This window comes from Numida meleagris, chromosome Z, assembly GCF_002078875.1.
Source record: "Numida meleagris isolate 19003 breed g44 Domestic line chromosome Z, NumMel1.0, whole genome shotgun sequence".
Lineage (NCBI taxonomy): Eukaryota > Metazoa > Chordata > Aves > Galliformes > Numididae > Numida > Numida meleagris.
Genome location: NC_034438.1, coordinates 52,786,582 through 52,801,578, shown reverse-complemented (window position 1 = coordinate 52,801,578; position 14,997 = coordinate 52,786,582). Strand labels below are relative to the sequence as shown.

The window sequence follows — 14,997 nt, the reverse complement described above, 5'->3', positions numbered from 1 at the left end:
ATATGTCTTCCCTATCACAGTACAGACTACTTGTTAAAAGGAAAAACTGTTCAATTTGTGTAGCTTAAAAGCAGGATTGAAGTGTTTAATTGCTATATGTGGCACATATTTACCTGTCAGTCATCTGTTAATGGCACTTAATTGATTGACCATGATTGAACTATAAATCTGGGATTCATGCCACATGAACAACAGAAAAACACTCAGGGATTTCTGTGCAGTTTTGAACACCTAATCTGAAAAATATCTAACCCAGGTGCGTGTTATAAAGACTCTCTTTTCAAGGCAGTCCAGGTTCCCATCTACTCACAGATCAAATTTAAGTGTTGAGGTATACCTCAAGAGTACCACAGATGAAAGACCTCCACAGACGCCATACATGGGTTGTTATGTATATTTCCTAGCTCTTCCTTACCTGAATGATAAAGGGTGTAACTCTGAAAGTTCAGCCCATACTTTTCTTGATGCGGCTTTCTGTTTTAGTAACAGATTTTAACTGTTTGAATAAAGCATTTAAACTTCTTCATTTACTTTGTGGGCAGAAAAGGAAGAGCATTGCTTGGTGACATCTTTTGGATGCCCTCCTTTCTACACTTCCAGTGAAGATATGCTGTTCTTGTTGAGTAAACTGCAGGTGTCCTAGAATTAGTAACTGCCTGTCTTGGTGATGGCCATCAGTACTGAGGTCTTAGATTATGACTGACTAAAGAAAGAGCTGTATTTCAGAAAAAGAATAATGTGTCAGTTATTCTCAAAAATAAAGTGTTAAGGAAATACCACTGGGCTGTTTCTTCAAGACAAGTCTATCAAATTCTCAGCTTCCATATTGACCTGTGATCAGCCTGCCTTAGTACAGCTAATCATTCATTTACCACCTCTGGGCTGATCAATATCCATGGTTGTATATTGGGAGAGAGATGGAAGGGAAGCAGGTCTTTATTGTGTAGGCATGAGATCCATTGCTGGCACAGATTTAAATATCTTTTCTGACTTTCTTTCCTCAAATTTTGAGGTTACAGGAACTACCACTATTAAACTGGCTGGACTCAGAGTTGCACTGGATTTTTAATTTTCAGGCAGGCATAAAGATCTTATGTAGCATACAGAAATGTTAATACTTTTATCATTGACGTACAGGAATTGAAAAACACTGAAACTTGTTGTTGATGTGTATCAGATTGGATACTAAATTTAAACTGTGCTAACTAAGTGAGGCAGGACAAGAGAAATATAAACTAAATATAAAATCCTTCCATCTGGAAATAGGAGAGGGATTTGGAAAACTACTTTTTGCACATGTCCTGGTGTGACTATGACAAGAATGAGATTTCTTGTCTATGTTTCTGAGTCCTTATTAAATCTCGACAGGCAAGATGATATGTAATGACAAAAGCAGGAACTCAGTCTCACTAAGTGTGGAGTATAAGTGATGGCCTTTTGAATAGGATAGTGAGTAAAAATAGCTTTATTCAGGATAGCATATTTAATGAATGAGGCAGGATTCTTTTGAAAAGGATTATAGAGTCCTTAAAGACTTTATGAAACAACAGCAGTAAAAATCCTAAGTGTGCAGAATAAGCAAGTTTCATAGGAATAGATTTTATTATTATCATTATTAATCAGTCAGTATAGTTCAAGAAAGGGGGGAGAAGATAAAGTTCTTGGTTGTGTAAGCTAATACTTTAATTTTGAGTAGGAGTACAAAAAAAAAAGTATTGAGTACATATGCTTTGATCTTACACTTGTTTTTGTTTTCTATGTATTATCTGTGTTGGGACCCTAAGTGCATCTCTTGTCTAGGAATTCTTTAGCAGAGTTCAAGGTCACCTCCTACGCTAAGAGGAACTGTTGTGAGAAAAGGTAGAAGCAGTGGCCTGGCCATTCTTTCCTTTGGGAGCTGCTTTTAATCTAATGTTTTACTGCTGGCTCCTGTCAGTGCTATGTCACAACATGTAAAAAGATATATCAGTGTCCCATCTCAGTCCCGATCTGGACCCAAACCACTTGCTAGTTGGGTCCACAAGCTGGCTCTTGCAGATCTCTGACAATTTGAACTTAAGGCTAATTTATTAAACTGCTGCAACTTACGTGACACACTAACTTCTTTTAACTTCTTTTTGTTGCCCTTTACTGAAGATTTTTTTGACTACTAAATATGAGCAGGGGTTGCTTAGACAGGTTTTGCAGTCTTTCACATCCGGGCTGTATAAAATCCTGAGCAACCTGGTTAAGTCCTTTGTGGCTGAACTTGCTTTCAGCAGAAGGTAGTACTTGAAGATTTTTGAGTTCCCTTCCAAGGTGGGTTATCTTTTGTTCTATTGATCCTGTGTTATTCATGTGAAATTGGGTGAGACTCACCTTGCTTTTCAGTCTTGTTTTAGTAGTTAGGATAATTGCTTTGCTTTTTTTCATTGATTTACAGAAAGTATTAAATAAAGTTAAAAAGAATCCAGTATTGACAAACAGAGACAACTGATATATTTTGTCAGTGCCATACTTACTTGCCTGTGTCATTTTATTGTAACTTTGTGCACCTCTTGATGAATTTGTCCACAAGCTTGAATGATAGACTGATTGTTTAGTTTTAAGCCCTGAGTTATCCATATATTTTAACTCACACTTGCTTCCCAGAAGCATCCTGTATCTTTGTCATTGCTACTTGCTTTTCAACATGCAGTGACAATATAAATAATTATATTATTCTTCCTTAGCCGTAGCAGCTCTTAAAAAGTATATATGTTGCTATAAATATTTCTGAAGCTATTTTAGTTACCTTGGACAGGAGCTCATAAACGAAGAAAAATTGATGTATTTCTTTACTGGTTTTATGTTTGTTTTGTTTGCATCCTTAGAGCAATGTATCTGTAGTAGAAGTGAAAGGAAGTACAGTCTCAAAACCTTTGAGGCTTGTTTATACTCAAGTTATTTTTTATTTCTGGAAGAGAACAGCATAGGCTTGTATGTTTTCACAATTGTTTGTGTATAGTTGATATTACCTTTTGATAGAAGGATGGGCTGAGAGACACTTTGAAGTGGCTTGTTGAATTCTATCCTCAGAGCAGGGCCAGCTGTGGGGTCAGAAAAGGTTGCTCAGTGCCTTGTCTGATTGTGTTTTCAAACTATGAGGATAAAGACTGCAGAACCTTTCTGGGCAACCTGTTCCAATTACCTCATTTTTTCACCTTAAATTATTTGATCCAACTAATTAAAGTTCTCTTGGTGCATAGAATTCCAGTTACTATAAAGCTATGGGAAAGGCTCAGAGAAAATACAGTAATGTGTCAAATCAGTGTTTAAACAAGCCAGAAGCATGCCAATTTTGTATTTCACCTCTGTACTTCTCAGTTCAGTGAGAGTCGTTTGCGATACTGTTGTTAATCTCTCATATATGATGAAAGATATAACTGTAATCTTTTCTGAAAAACCTTTGCAACTTTCAGGAGAGTTTTTGGTTGCTTTAATTATTGTCTATGGAGACCTTCTTTGCTGTTCCTGCAGCAGATACCCTGGTTTGTTTTCCCAAGCTAGTGTTTTTATATCTGTCCTTCATTGATCTAGATCATGAGGGATTACCATGGAATGCTTTTATGCAAAATTGAATTGTCTCCAGTCATTTTCTGCCATTATGACAATAAGCTATTGCACTGTTTGAAATATTTGAGTGGTACTTTAAAATAAATACAGATTCTCTGAACTGTTGGTTATTTATGTATCATCTGAGTATTAGAAGTGGTAAGCTACAGAAATCCGATTCAGATATACGAATAGTCTTAGAGAAAGGTATCTGCCACAAAGAACAAATGTTTCAGCAGAGCTCTTCCATTATTAGCTGAGGAGCCACCCATGAGTCTCAGTGGATTCCTGAAACTTATCAAGTTTAACAACGTTAAAACCAGCACCAGGACCTGCTGGGTGCCAGCCAACTGAGAAGCAGCTTTGCGAAAGAGGACCTTGAGGTCTTGATGAACACCTAGTTGAACATAAGCCAGCAGTGTTACTAAGAAAGGTAATGGTGTCCTATGCTGCATTACCAAAATGTTGCCATCAGATCAAGGGAGGGGATGCTTTGTGTCTATTCAGCAGCACTGTTGAGGCCATATCTGGAGAAATGTGTTTAGTTCTGATGTCCTCAGTACAAAAGAGACATGGAGCTAATGAAGATAGTCCCAAGAAAGGGCCACCAAGATGACTGAGGGACTGGAGCATCTCACATATGAGGAAGGGCTGAGAGCTGGGAGTGTTGAGTGTGGGAGAGGGCTCAGAGGGGCCTCATCAATGTTTAGAAGTACCTGAAGAAAGTGGAAAGAGGAAAGAGCCAGGCTTTTTTCAGTGAACAGGAGTCAATGGGCACAAACTTGCACACAGAAGGTTCTCTCTGTGTATCAGGAAGCACATATTTAATGTGCAGATGATGGAGTACTGGCACAGGTTGCCCAGAGAGGTTGTGAAATCTCTTCCTTAGAGATCTTCAAAAGTTACATGGATATGTTGTTGAGCAAGGCCTCTGGGTGGCCCTGCTGAAGCAGTCTCGTTGAAGTTGTTGTACGATGTATATTCTTTTACCTATTTCTCACAGTGCTCTCCTGGTACTACGTCACTTCAAACAAATTCATAGATGCCTGGGATGAGTTTCATAGTGTATGTCACGTGTTCTTCCGATTTTCATAAAAATGCCTTTTATTGACGATTTAAGCCATCTACTTCAGTAATACTTGTCCACTTCAGTACAATCTGTTGTGGTGCAGAGAGTTGGGAATCAGAAACCTCTCTGAATTTGTGAGTCTTAATCCAGTTAACATGCAACTTGTTTTGTGGATGGAGAGGAGGTTTGTGTTCTACTGTGGTCTAAACTGGAGCCCTGCTGTCTCTAAGAGCAAGAAATATTTATATCCTGGTGTAATTTTAGGCCACAAACCTGAAGTCTTGGTTTTGAGCCATGAGTTGTGAAAAATGCATATTTTCATGACTATGACTTAAATCAGAAAATGCAGCTGCTTGTTTTAATATCTTTTTATAATATAATGTATTAAACAACAAGCATATGTATTTGCAGACAAAAAAAGACAAGCAAAAGATACTGATCATGCCCAAAGTAGTCTGCAAATCCTAAACTGAAGCTGTTGTTTGGTAAGCTTCTGTACTGAAATTCCAATGTAAAGTTTGTAAATAATATGACTGTACTGTAAAGTGGCTCAAAGAGTTGATACAATAATTACTTGCATTTTAATGTATGCTAGATGTTTCTTTGGAGATAATTGAATCTTTTGGACTGTATTCCTATTTTCAGGGAAATTCAAATGGCATTGCTACTGTGGATGTTTCAGCAGGGTTTGTGGGACTAGAAAGCTACGTGGAGATACCAGCAATATTCCTTACAGCATTTGCAACATATGCAGGACCTTTACTTTGGGCCATCCATCTTCTGTGCTACTTGAGTTCTGAAGTTAGCAGGTAATCAAGTTTTGAACTAAAACAACATTTCCTTATGTATTGCAGATACCATCCTTATAATATATACCTTTTCAAACGAGTATTTTTCTTTACGTCATTCTTAGTTTTCCATTAAGAAAATGCATGCTATTTTTTCTGATAGAAGTTTGTACCACCTCACTCTCCTGGTTTCATTTAATCTGCAGTTTTCATTTTATTTGCACTGTTTTACTAATTTTGTTTCTTAATGAGTTCTCAGTTTGCTGTGCTAAATTATCTAACATTTTAGTCTATTTTGTTGTAACAAGGTGTGCTGTCTAAAAACATTTTTGGAATCTATTAAATAGGATGCTTGAGAAGGCCTTTTCAAAATAATGACACGGAAATCAAACTTAATATGCTGTTCTTTGAACAACTATCCTTGCTTGGCATAGTTGCATGCAAGTCTATATAGATCAAACAAGTTTATTTTATTGTATGTTACTGGTTATTGCTGTCATTTGTAGCTAAAATATTTGTGCTTTTGGATATCTTGTGTAGCAGAGGCATTAAGGAATGCAAAATAAATTAATGCATTTGGAATTTCAAGAAGACATAGTTGGAAATTGTTATGCATTTTAGCGTGCATGAAATAGCCAATGTTTAACTCATTGTCTGGGTCACTCAAGAGAGGTGCAATATGTTAACAGAGGAAGTGGCTATAAGTTCAGTATCCTATAACATCATTCTACAAATGCAAAAACTTGATATACTTTTACTGAGATACCATTTGACAGTGACTAAGTTCTTACCATCCCAGAACTTATAGTCAGCTACGTATCTTTTCTTTATTATCTTCAGAATTTAAATTTACTCTTTTTTTTTTTTTTAAATTACAAACCAGACATTGAAGCATGGCTGGCAAGTGGGATTTTAGACAGTATTTAGTTTATTACAACTCTTTTCCTTATGCATAGTCATTCTCTGTAAACCAGTCTGACTTTCCTTTATCTACAGTGTCATCCAGTCTCATCCTGTTTGTGCTTTATGTTATCTGGCTTCTCTTCTCCTTCTACTTGTTTGTTTTGGCTATAATGAAACTGTGTTGGCACACATGCATTCATTATATGCATAATGAAATGGGATCCCCAATTCACTTAGCTGCATAGGGCAGTGCAGGCCTTTGTGCCAGAAATGACCTGTTCTAGCAGTCTAAATTCCTGCACTGCATATGTTTTTCTGTATTAACAAACACCTTTCATAGACAGAGACACACCTTATTCACTGGTCTGCCTGTGTACCATACTGTTCTCTAAAGACGCAGCTCTCTGTACTTTGTTTTGGTGGAATGACATAGGCCAGTGCTGGATCCGTATTGCACCAGTAATGCACTACTTAACAGAAACTTCATGTAGAGCACGACCTCTTAGTTTGAGGCCAATTTCCCTGAAGTCATTCTTGATCCTATGTTAGTTGATATTGTCTAAATACTGGCGTTTATGTATAGTACGTCTGAAATCAAGCCTTTTCTCTGTTCATTCTGATATTTTTTGGCTTAAGGAGATGTGGAATGCGGTATCTATTGATGTCTGGATTTGTATAACCGCCATGTACTCCCTTCTTGACTTTCCCTTACCATCTGATGTCTCAATACCAAATGCAACTGTAACTCTCTGTTTCTAACACTCCTCTTTTGTATTGAGTGATGTTCTAACACTCTTTTGTTATTGTTCTGATCCATCACTATATCTTCCCAATATTCAAGCTCTTCAAGCATTCAACTTCCATTCTTATACTCTTTAAAAACGGAGTTGCCATGTACTTATCAAAATCCCTGCTTCTTGTCTTCTAGTAAATGTGACTCATGACCCTGACTATTACTTATGCTCTATTAATCTACTGTTTTTTCCTAATTCCTTTATATCCCTGTTCAGCTATACCATGCTGTGTTTAAAATGATTCATCTGGTTACATCCATGTTGCTCTGTTTTTTTTTTTTAATAGCAGTTCCACTTTCTGTTCTTACTACACTGCAGGTGCTTTGGAACTAGAAATTTTCTGAGTACAGAGGAATAAACAGCCTCAGAGCTGCTGTGTGGGGAGGGAAAGTAAAAGAATAAAAGCTATTGTAACGCGTTCAAAGAGTTGAAGTTTTAATGTTGTTGAGACTCCGAATGGCAGACTGATCAGCACTAACATAAAATTAAGAAAAAAATGATACCACATGGCATGTTCTTTGAAAGCACTTCTAACAAATTAGTCAAAAACTTTCTATAACAAAATCTTTGAAGATCTTTACATGGTTTCAAATGATGTGCCTTCATAGTAGTGTCAGTTGTTCTCATATTTTCTTGATTGAATTTTTGCAGATTAAAAGCTCAACTAGTAGTGTTGCAAGGTACAGTGCTGGTTTAAACTGCTGTCAAGTGGGTAGCTGTGACCTGTAATACCCACATCACTTATGTAAGTAGATTCCATCAAGCAGCTTTCTAGTGTAGAAATTTTAAGGTTCATTTGGGTCAACTGGTAAGGTTGTTTCCTCTCCTAAACAGTGAATAACTCTGGGTTGAAATTTCTCAAGCCCCTGGGACTTGTTTCCATTGGTATGTTATTGTGATCAGAACTTTGGTCTACGTGCTTTTTATTTTACTTTTGTGTTTTGTTGCTGGCTGAATGATTTCCATATTTCTTTGTTGTTATTCCTTGGAGCAAAAGCTAAAACTGCAGAAGGTGAACAGCTGCTCTATGTGATTTCTTAAATATATGGTTGATTGAGTTTATTTAAAAATAAAAAAAACCTGGATGTTTGAAAAAAGATTCTTAAAGGCTACTTATTAAATGTTTTATATGCAGTGCCTCATTCAGTGTAACTCAAAGTCTTTCCTTTCTTATGTGATCCTGAATGAAGACGAAGATCCTTTCCTTGATCCAGATGGGAAGGTCTAAAAAAATCCAGCTGCTGTACTTTTGAGGAATGTGCTGAGGTTACCATCAGGATTGCTGACCTACTCTGAAGCAGTCACAGTTGAACGGATGTGTTCAGAACAGCACAGCAATGCTGTGCTTAATGCAGTTTCTAGCATCCTGCAATCTGTTTAGGAGCTGCTTGCATATGAGGAAGTCTACATGGAGAGGGAAGCCTGACCTCAGTTCTAGCTGTCTTTGTTTATTCCAGACACTTAGTGGATCCCCATGTAACTGATAAGGTGCATCAGTTGACTTTGCTTACTCAGACTCTTGCTAAAGTTCTTAAAAGCTGAACTTTACTGTGGCTATTACTTCCAGGGAACAAGTACACATGCATACTTTCCCCCTTTCTGCACTTCACACTCATTCAATCATAAAATGCTTGAGTATGGAGGCCATCTCTCACATCATCTATGCCAACCTTACTGTCCAAAGGACAGTACTGTTCAAACAAAACAAGTTCCTCAGAGCCATATCCAGTTAGACTTTAATTATCTCTAAGACTGGACAGTCAACAATCTTGGGAAAACTGTAGATGACAACCCTGACAGTAAAATGGTTGTCTTCTGATGTTTAAGTGGCATTTGTTCTATTTCATTTTGTGTCCATTGCCTTTCATCCTTACGTGGGACACAACTAATGAGAGTCTGTCTGTGTCTTCTTTACTGTTGCCTATGATCACAGCTTATCCTCTCCTGTCTGATGCTTCATTTCCAGCATCATGTTTGTGGTCCATCAGTGGACTCACCTCAGTATATCCATGTCTTTCTTATACTGGGGAGCCCAGAACTGGAGCCAGGACCACAAGTGTCATCTCACCACTGCTCAAGAGAGGGAATGGAGCATCAACTTGAGACAGCTAGCAGTGCTCTCCCCACTGCAGTCCCAAGTGATATTGGTCTTCTATGACCCAATGGCAAATAGCTGATTGACAGGCAACATGGTATCCATCAGCACAACTTAAGTCCTTCTCAGCAAGCTGCTTTCCCAGTGGTCATCCCCCAGCCCATCCTGGCACATGGTATTATTCTTCCCCACGTGCAGGATTTGGCATTTCCTGCTGTTGAACTTCATGAGTTTGTTGTCAGCCCATTTCTCTGGCGTCCCAGAGGTCCCTTTGAATGGCATTGTGTGCAGACTTGCCGAGGGTGTCCTCTGTGCCATCTCCATTAAGGAAGATGGCCCCATTGTGTGAAGCGCTGGGGTTGAACGCTAGTGAGTGGCCTCCAGGTGGAGTTTGTGCTGCTTGCTGATCAGAACCCTGTGCACTGAGCCAGCGGAGCCAATTTTCAGTCCACCTGTCTGTCTACTTATCTGGTCTGTATCAGTTTGACTGTTAGGATTTTACAGTGGCAGGAGCATCCTTGTGAAGTGCAAGTGCACTAGATATACGAAGTCTGTGCATCGTCGGGGCTCTATGGTAAAAAAAGATTAGAAAATAAGGACTTCTTGAAGTCATATGTTGGAAATCTGGTTGCAACTGGTTAAACAATTTGCATCCACTTAATCAGGCACACGGAACTATGAGGTTTCCTTCTCATGTGCAAAGGTAAATATGCTTCTAAAATAACTATTGACATGTGATAGACAGGAACGTGGTAATACTAGTGCCACTTTTTGTCCTTCATGCTCTCATAAAAAACTTGGCAGCTGGAATGTGATGGGATTTTCACAGACAGAAATAGTAAGAACTCTTCTGCTTTAGTCTCTATGGAAACTGTGCAATAACTCTTGACTATACTTCTGAGACAGGGAGCACTGATGAAACTGATGCCTAAACTTAACCAAGCATTCTCTGTCTGACCAACATAAATTCCAGAGAGCTCATGAGCCATGTAAAGAGTATTTTTTAGAGTGCTCACTGTATTGCTGTAGTCTGAATTAGAACTTAGCATTTGGGGATTCTTATGATCGGAAGGGCCATGTTATTGTATAACCAGACCTGTATTACATGGCCTCACTGTACTCATCTCACTCCAGATGGATTTGGTTTTTACATTCCTACCCAAACAAAGTTGTCTTGTGGGTGACAGTCACAGTGTTGTGTAATTAGTGCTCTTTAAATAGACAGCATCGTACTTTTCAGGTTACTTATTCATTGGAATCTGTGTTTTAATTGGTTTAATGAGTCAGATTTCAGTGTGAATGCTGGATGTCTCCTAGTACAGAAGAAAGCGGAAAGCCTGTTGACTTCTCTTCCCTACTGAGCAAATGTTTTAGTAATGCTTTCCTGTTAGCAACCAGCTTCCAGGTGTTGAAAATCTAAGTAATGCCCAATGAGGGGATGTTTGTTGCAAAACACTTAGTGTTATGCTGGGACTCTGTTAATGTAGAATATTTGCACAATAAACTTAAGTTTTTGCTGTGAATTCTTCTATGATGCTGATTTTAAAAGAAGAAAAGCATGCTTGTTATAGGAATATCTAAAGTTAAAGTTTCAGCTTTTGCCATCTTCAGTCTAATTCATTTCACTTATGGAATCCTCCATTCACAGTTCATGCTAATATATTAATCCTTTTTCTTTCTTACATAAGCTGAACATGCAGTGAGTGTTCTAATTTTAATATTATTTCTTCTTTGGGTTCCAGGTAGAAATTGCAGTCCTTCCAAAAGACAAAGAAACAATCCAACCCTTTTTTTTCTGAACCCTTCAGTATTGTACGTAAATAGTATTTAATTCCCCTGGTTTCACTCCATTCTCTCTCCCTTAGGTTAATTAAAGATGAAGAAATGTTTACAACTATGAATATACTGCAGCTACATTCTCTACAATCGTAATACCTTTTCTATACTGTGTTTGCCAGCAGTCCAGCTCTCTGGCTAAAATAAAAAGTGTAGAAGGTATCTATTTGTTTCTTGATGTGTAGAGAAATCTGGAAATCATTTCAAAGTAGAAAGCCACAGGCTGGAATAATATTGTACTCACTTTGGCATCTCCTGACATGTTGTCATTTTGAGTATGAGCTGGAGATTTCTCTTAGACATCATTAAAGTTCTGTGATGGAGACCTCCTCATCAGTTGCCTCAATGTTAGAAACAAATGACAAGTTGCTTCAAAGCCTCTTGCAAAATAAATGTCATCCTCTTCCTCTATGGACCAGCTATGCAGCTGTGTTTTAGGAACTGAAGTACTTTCTACATAAATGTTAAAGGAAGTTGTGAGCACAGAATTTATAAACACACAGATTTGGAGTGAGTTGGGTTATTTTTGCTTTACGTAGATGGAAGTAAGCATCTAAGCAGATTTGGAACTTGAAAATTTATCTAATTTTTGGTAGAGTTCATATATTAAGCATGAGGTCTTCTAATAATGACTACTGACCTTAATTGAGAACACATGCTTCATTGTGCTAGATACTGTCCAAGTACGTTATAGAGTTGACCACACAACTTTAAAATAATCTTACTGATGCTGTGTACTGCTGTTACTGTGAGATTGTTATTATTGACAGAATTACTGGCTTAGGTAGAGACTACTTTAAATCAGCGTGACAAGCATGCTTTTTAATTTTTGCATAGCCTTTCGCTTTTTCTTTGTGGGTAATCTTGAATGGAAAGAGTTCTAAGTTTATTGTTTTTTTTTAGAGCCAAAGCTCTAACTTAGGCGTTTTAGAGTTGCACTGTCTTCCTCCTCTTGATCTTCTGGTGTTTGTCTGACATATAGAAGTAGGTTCAAAAGTGCTTGGCTGTACAGTGTCCCAGTTTCAGTGTATCTGCAGAGCTACTGGCTGCCTCTTACTCTACAGAGAGTGCAGGTGTGCAGTATTGCTTTGTTGTGCAGTATTTGACCTTTATTCTTGTTTGGAACCACTGCATGATGAGACAATATTTTTCTGGCATCCTGTCTGACTAGACTTACAAATGCTGTTTACACAAATCAGTCTATTAAGTTTAATATACACCTAAGCTTGTTGGCTCCGTTAGGAGAATCAGCAGTGACAATACTGGGCATGAGTAGCCTCAGGACATCAATTTTAGGCAGAAATTTTTGGATCACATGATAAGAAAAACAATTTCTTCAAAGACTACTGACAATCTAGATAGGATCTTTTAGCTTGACTCTAGAAGTACTTGAAAAGCTTCTGAAAACATGAAAAAATAATGAAAAGAATGCTAATAAATTCCTGTGTCTGTAAACGAACTTCTGGTAGTCCCTTCTACTGCTGATGAACCATGGCTGTTTGAAAGTGACAGAGCAAAGCTATCTTGCCTCGGAGTTCCAGAGTAGCAAGCATGCATGGAGCATGCTTCTTTCAAAAAACGTAGGCATTGGAGGTATTTTTCTTAATTCTAATGGAAGGGATTAGATTTTTCTATATTCACATCTGTTTTCTTTGATTAGTCCATGCAGCCATTTTTAGCGGAGGAAGGACCCTGAAGTTTGGAGTTGCTGCAGAATGAAGTTGTGTTTGTACTTCCACTCTTTCTCTCACTCATTGTCCCTCGCACTCTTGCTTGGTATCCTCCCTCACTTGCGTGCTCATACTTTCTCTCTTCTATCCTTCTGTCCTCATATCTTGCTCTGTCTGCCATGCTATACATACACCCTCCTTCCACAGTTGCTTCACTTTTCTCTTGCTTTCCCACTCTGACATGTGCTCATGCACAGTCCATGCTTTCCCCATCACTCACGTGGTTTGTCCTCATTTATCCTGTGTATGGGCTTCACCCACTCCCCACCTCTTGCAGGCGCCTCTTGCCTGTCACACCCCTGCTTCCCACTTTCATGTTTCCTCTGGGCACTTGTCCCCTCCTGCATGTGCTCTGCTCCCTGTCCTTGTGCATGCTCTCCCTCTCTCACACTATACCTCCTGCATGTGCTTCATTTCTCTCTTGCGTTGCTTCCCTCTTCTGCACTTTTGCTCTCTTGTGTGTCTTTGCCTTGTGTTCCAATTGTCCTTTGCTTTCCCTTTCTGTCTTCCTTTCCCTTTTCTCCATTTTCTCGATTCTCAGATGGTTTCCCATCTCTCTCACACTCTCAAATTCCCCATTTCTTGCTCTTCCCACCCCCCCACTCAGACTTTCAGTCTCTAACCTGAGCCTTCCCCTTTTATCTCCCACTCTCCTCTCTCATGCTGCTTCTCTGGCTGGCATTTCCCCCGCCTCACTCTTGCTTTGGTTCTGTCTCTCACTTTGCCTCTTCCTTGCATTTCTCTCTTTGCACACTCCAGCTCTCTTCTCTCCATCTTTCTGCTCCCTCTCTCTGTTCTCCACCTGCACCTCTCCTTATGGTGTCCCCCACCTTTGCCTCCCTAGTATTTCCCTCTCTCTAACACACTTTTCCAGTATACCCATTTTCTTCTAAATGTTTTGCCTCTCCTGCATGTATTTCACCTACCTCAAGCTGTGCCTCTCATCCGCCCTTTCCTTTGTCTTGCGCTTGCACTTCCATTTAATTCTCCCAATTTGCCTCTCTCCCATGCATGCCTTCCCCTTGCTCTTTCTCTAAAGCCACTGCCCCTTCTCTTGAACTTTCCATATCTTGCCCACACTTGCGTGCCCTGCTCAACCCTTGCTTTCTCTTCATTGCTGCCTCTGTCCCATTCGCTCTTTGTTTCCCCGCTTCTACTTCTCTCTCAGAAGTACCTTCTCTCTCTGTGTGCTACCACCCTGCTTTCTCTATCTCAGATACTTTTTGCCCCTCTCCCTCGCGTGCTTTGCTTTTCACACATTCTTTTCCCTTTTATGCTTGGCTTTTTTCCATTCTCTTTTGCCTCCAGTCTGTCATCATTTTGCCATTGCTCGCATACTTTTCCATCTCTGCAACATTCTTGAATGCACTTTCCCTCTTAGTTGTGGTGTCAGTCCCTTTCTCATGCTCTGCTGCCTTTATTTGGGACTTCTGTAGTACTCTGTCTGCTTTTGTCTCTTTCATACCTCCACTCCACCTTGTCCTCCCTCCTTCTGCTTCACTCACTTTCCTCACACATGGCCCACCATGTTTTCCTTCTTTCCATCCCTCTTGTTGGAAATATCCAAATAATTTATCAGGACAGTATCTCTGATAAAAGCAGATTTTATTTGCAGTTGCAGTGGTGGGTGTCCTGCAAGCAGGAGTGCCTGCAGAAAGCAGTGTTCCATCTTTTATGCGTGGCATCTTTTATCTTTTATACTTGATGCTTATCTTTTCCTCCCCTGGTTCCTCATTAGCTGAGTACTTCAGGTTCACAATCTTCCCGACACTCAACTAAAAACATAGATACCTGTTAGACATAAATTGTTGCTAGCTAAGCATGTATATTCCTAATTAATTAACTTCTAACAGTTGCTTACTCAACACTCAGCCATTATTTCTGGACACCTGCTCGTTCTTGGATAGAGATAAGTGTGGGAGGAGGATAGAGGGGGGCATCCTGATGCCTGCCTGTTGCATCCCAACCTACCCACAGAGTGAGGCAATTTGGCTTTATGTGGAGGCCCTGGCTTCTTTGATGTTTGACAAGTCTGCTTTTCTTTTGCTGAGGGTCTCTTATCCGAACAGAATAGCCTTACTGCATGCTTTCTAGTCCATAATACTATTCCCATACTATTCACAATTATTACAGTTTTACAGGTGAGAATTAATCACATAATTCAACAACTATATTTCTAAAATATGTTACTGAAATATATGGTATTTTT

At 39.1% G+C, this 14,997-nt stretch overlaps 1 protein-coding gene across 2 annotated transcripts in view; it reads left to right on the top strand.

The window, feature by feature from the left end:
* Nucleotides 1–14,997, top strand: part of PIGG (phosphatidylinositol glycan anchor biosynthesis class G) — an 82,861-nt gene that overhangs the window by 50,025 nt on the left and 17,839 nt on the right. The window contains exons 12-13 of one of the 2 annotated variants that reach the window (XR_002433282.1): nt 3,830–4,006; nt 5,288–5,424. Coding sequence is in view for 1 of the 2 variants with exons in the window: in XM_021380142.1 (XP_021235817.1) it covers nt 5,288–5,451 (164 nt within the window). In the remaining variant the exon portion in view is untranslated. Of the gene's footprint in view, nt 1–3,829; nt 4,007–5,287; nt 5,452–14,997 lie in introns of those variants that run through there. The other variant, XM_021380142.1, reaches the window with a different exon arrangement.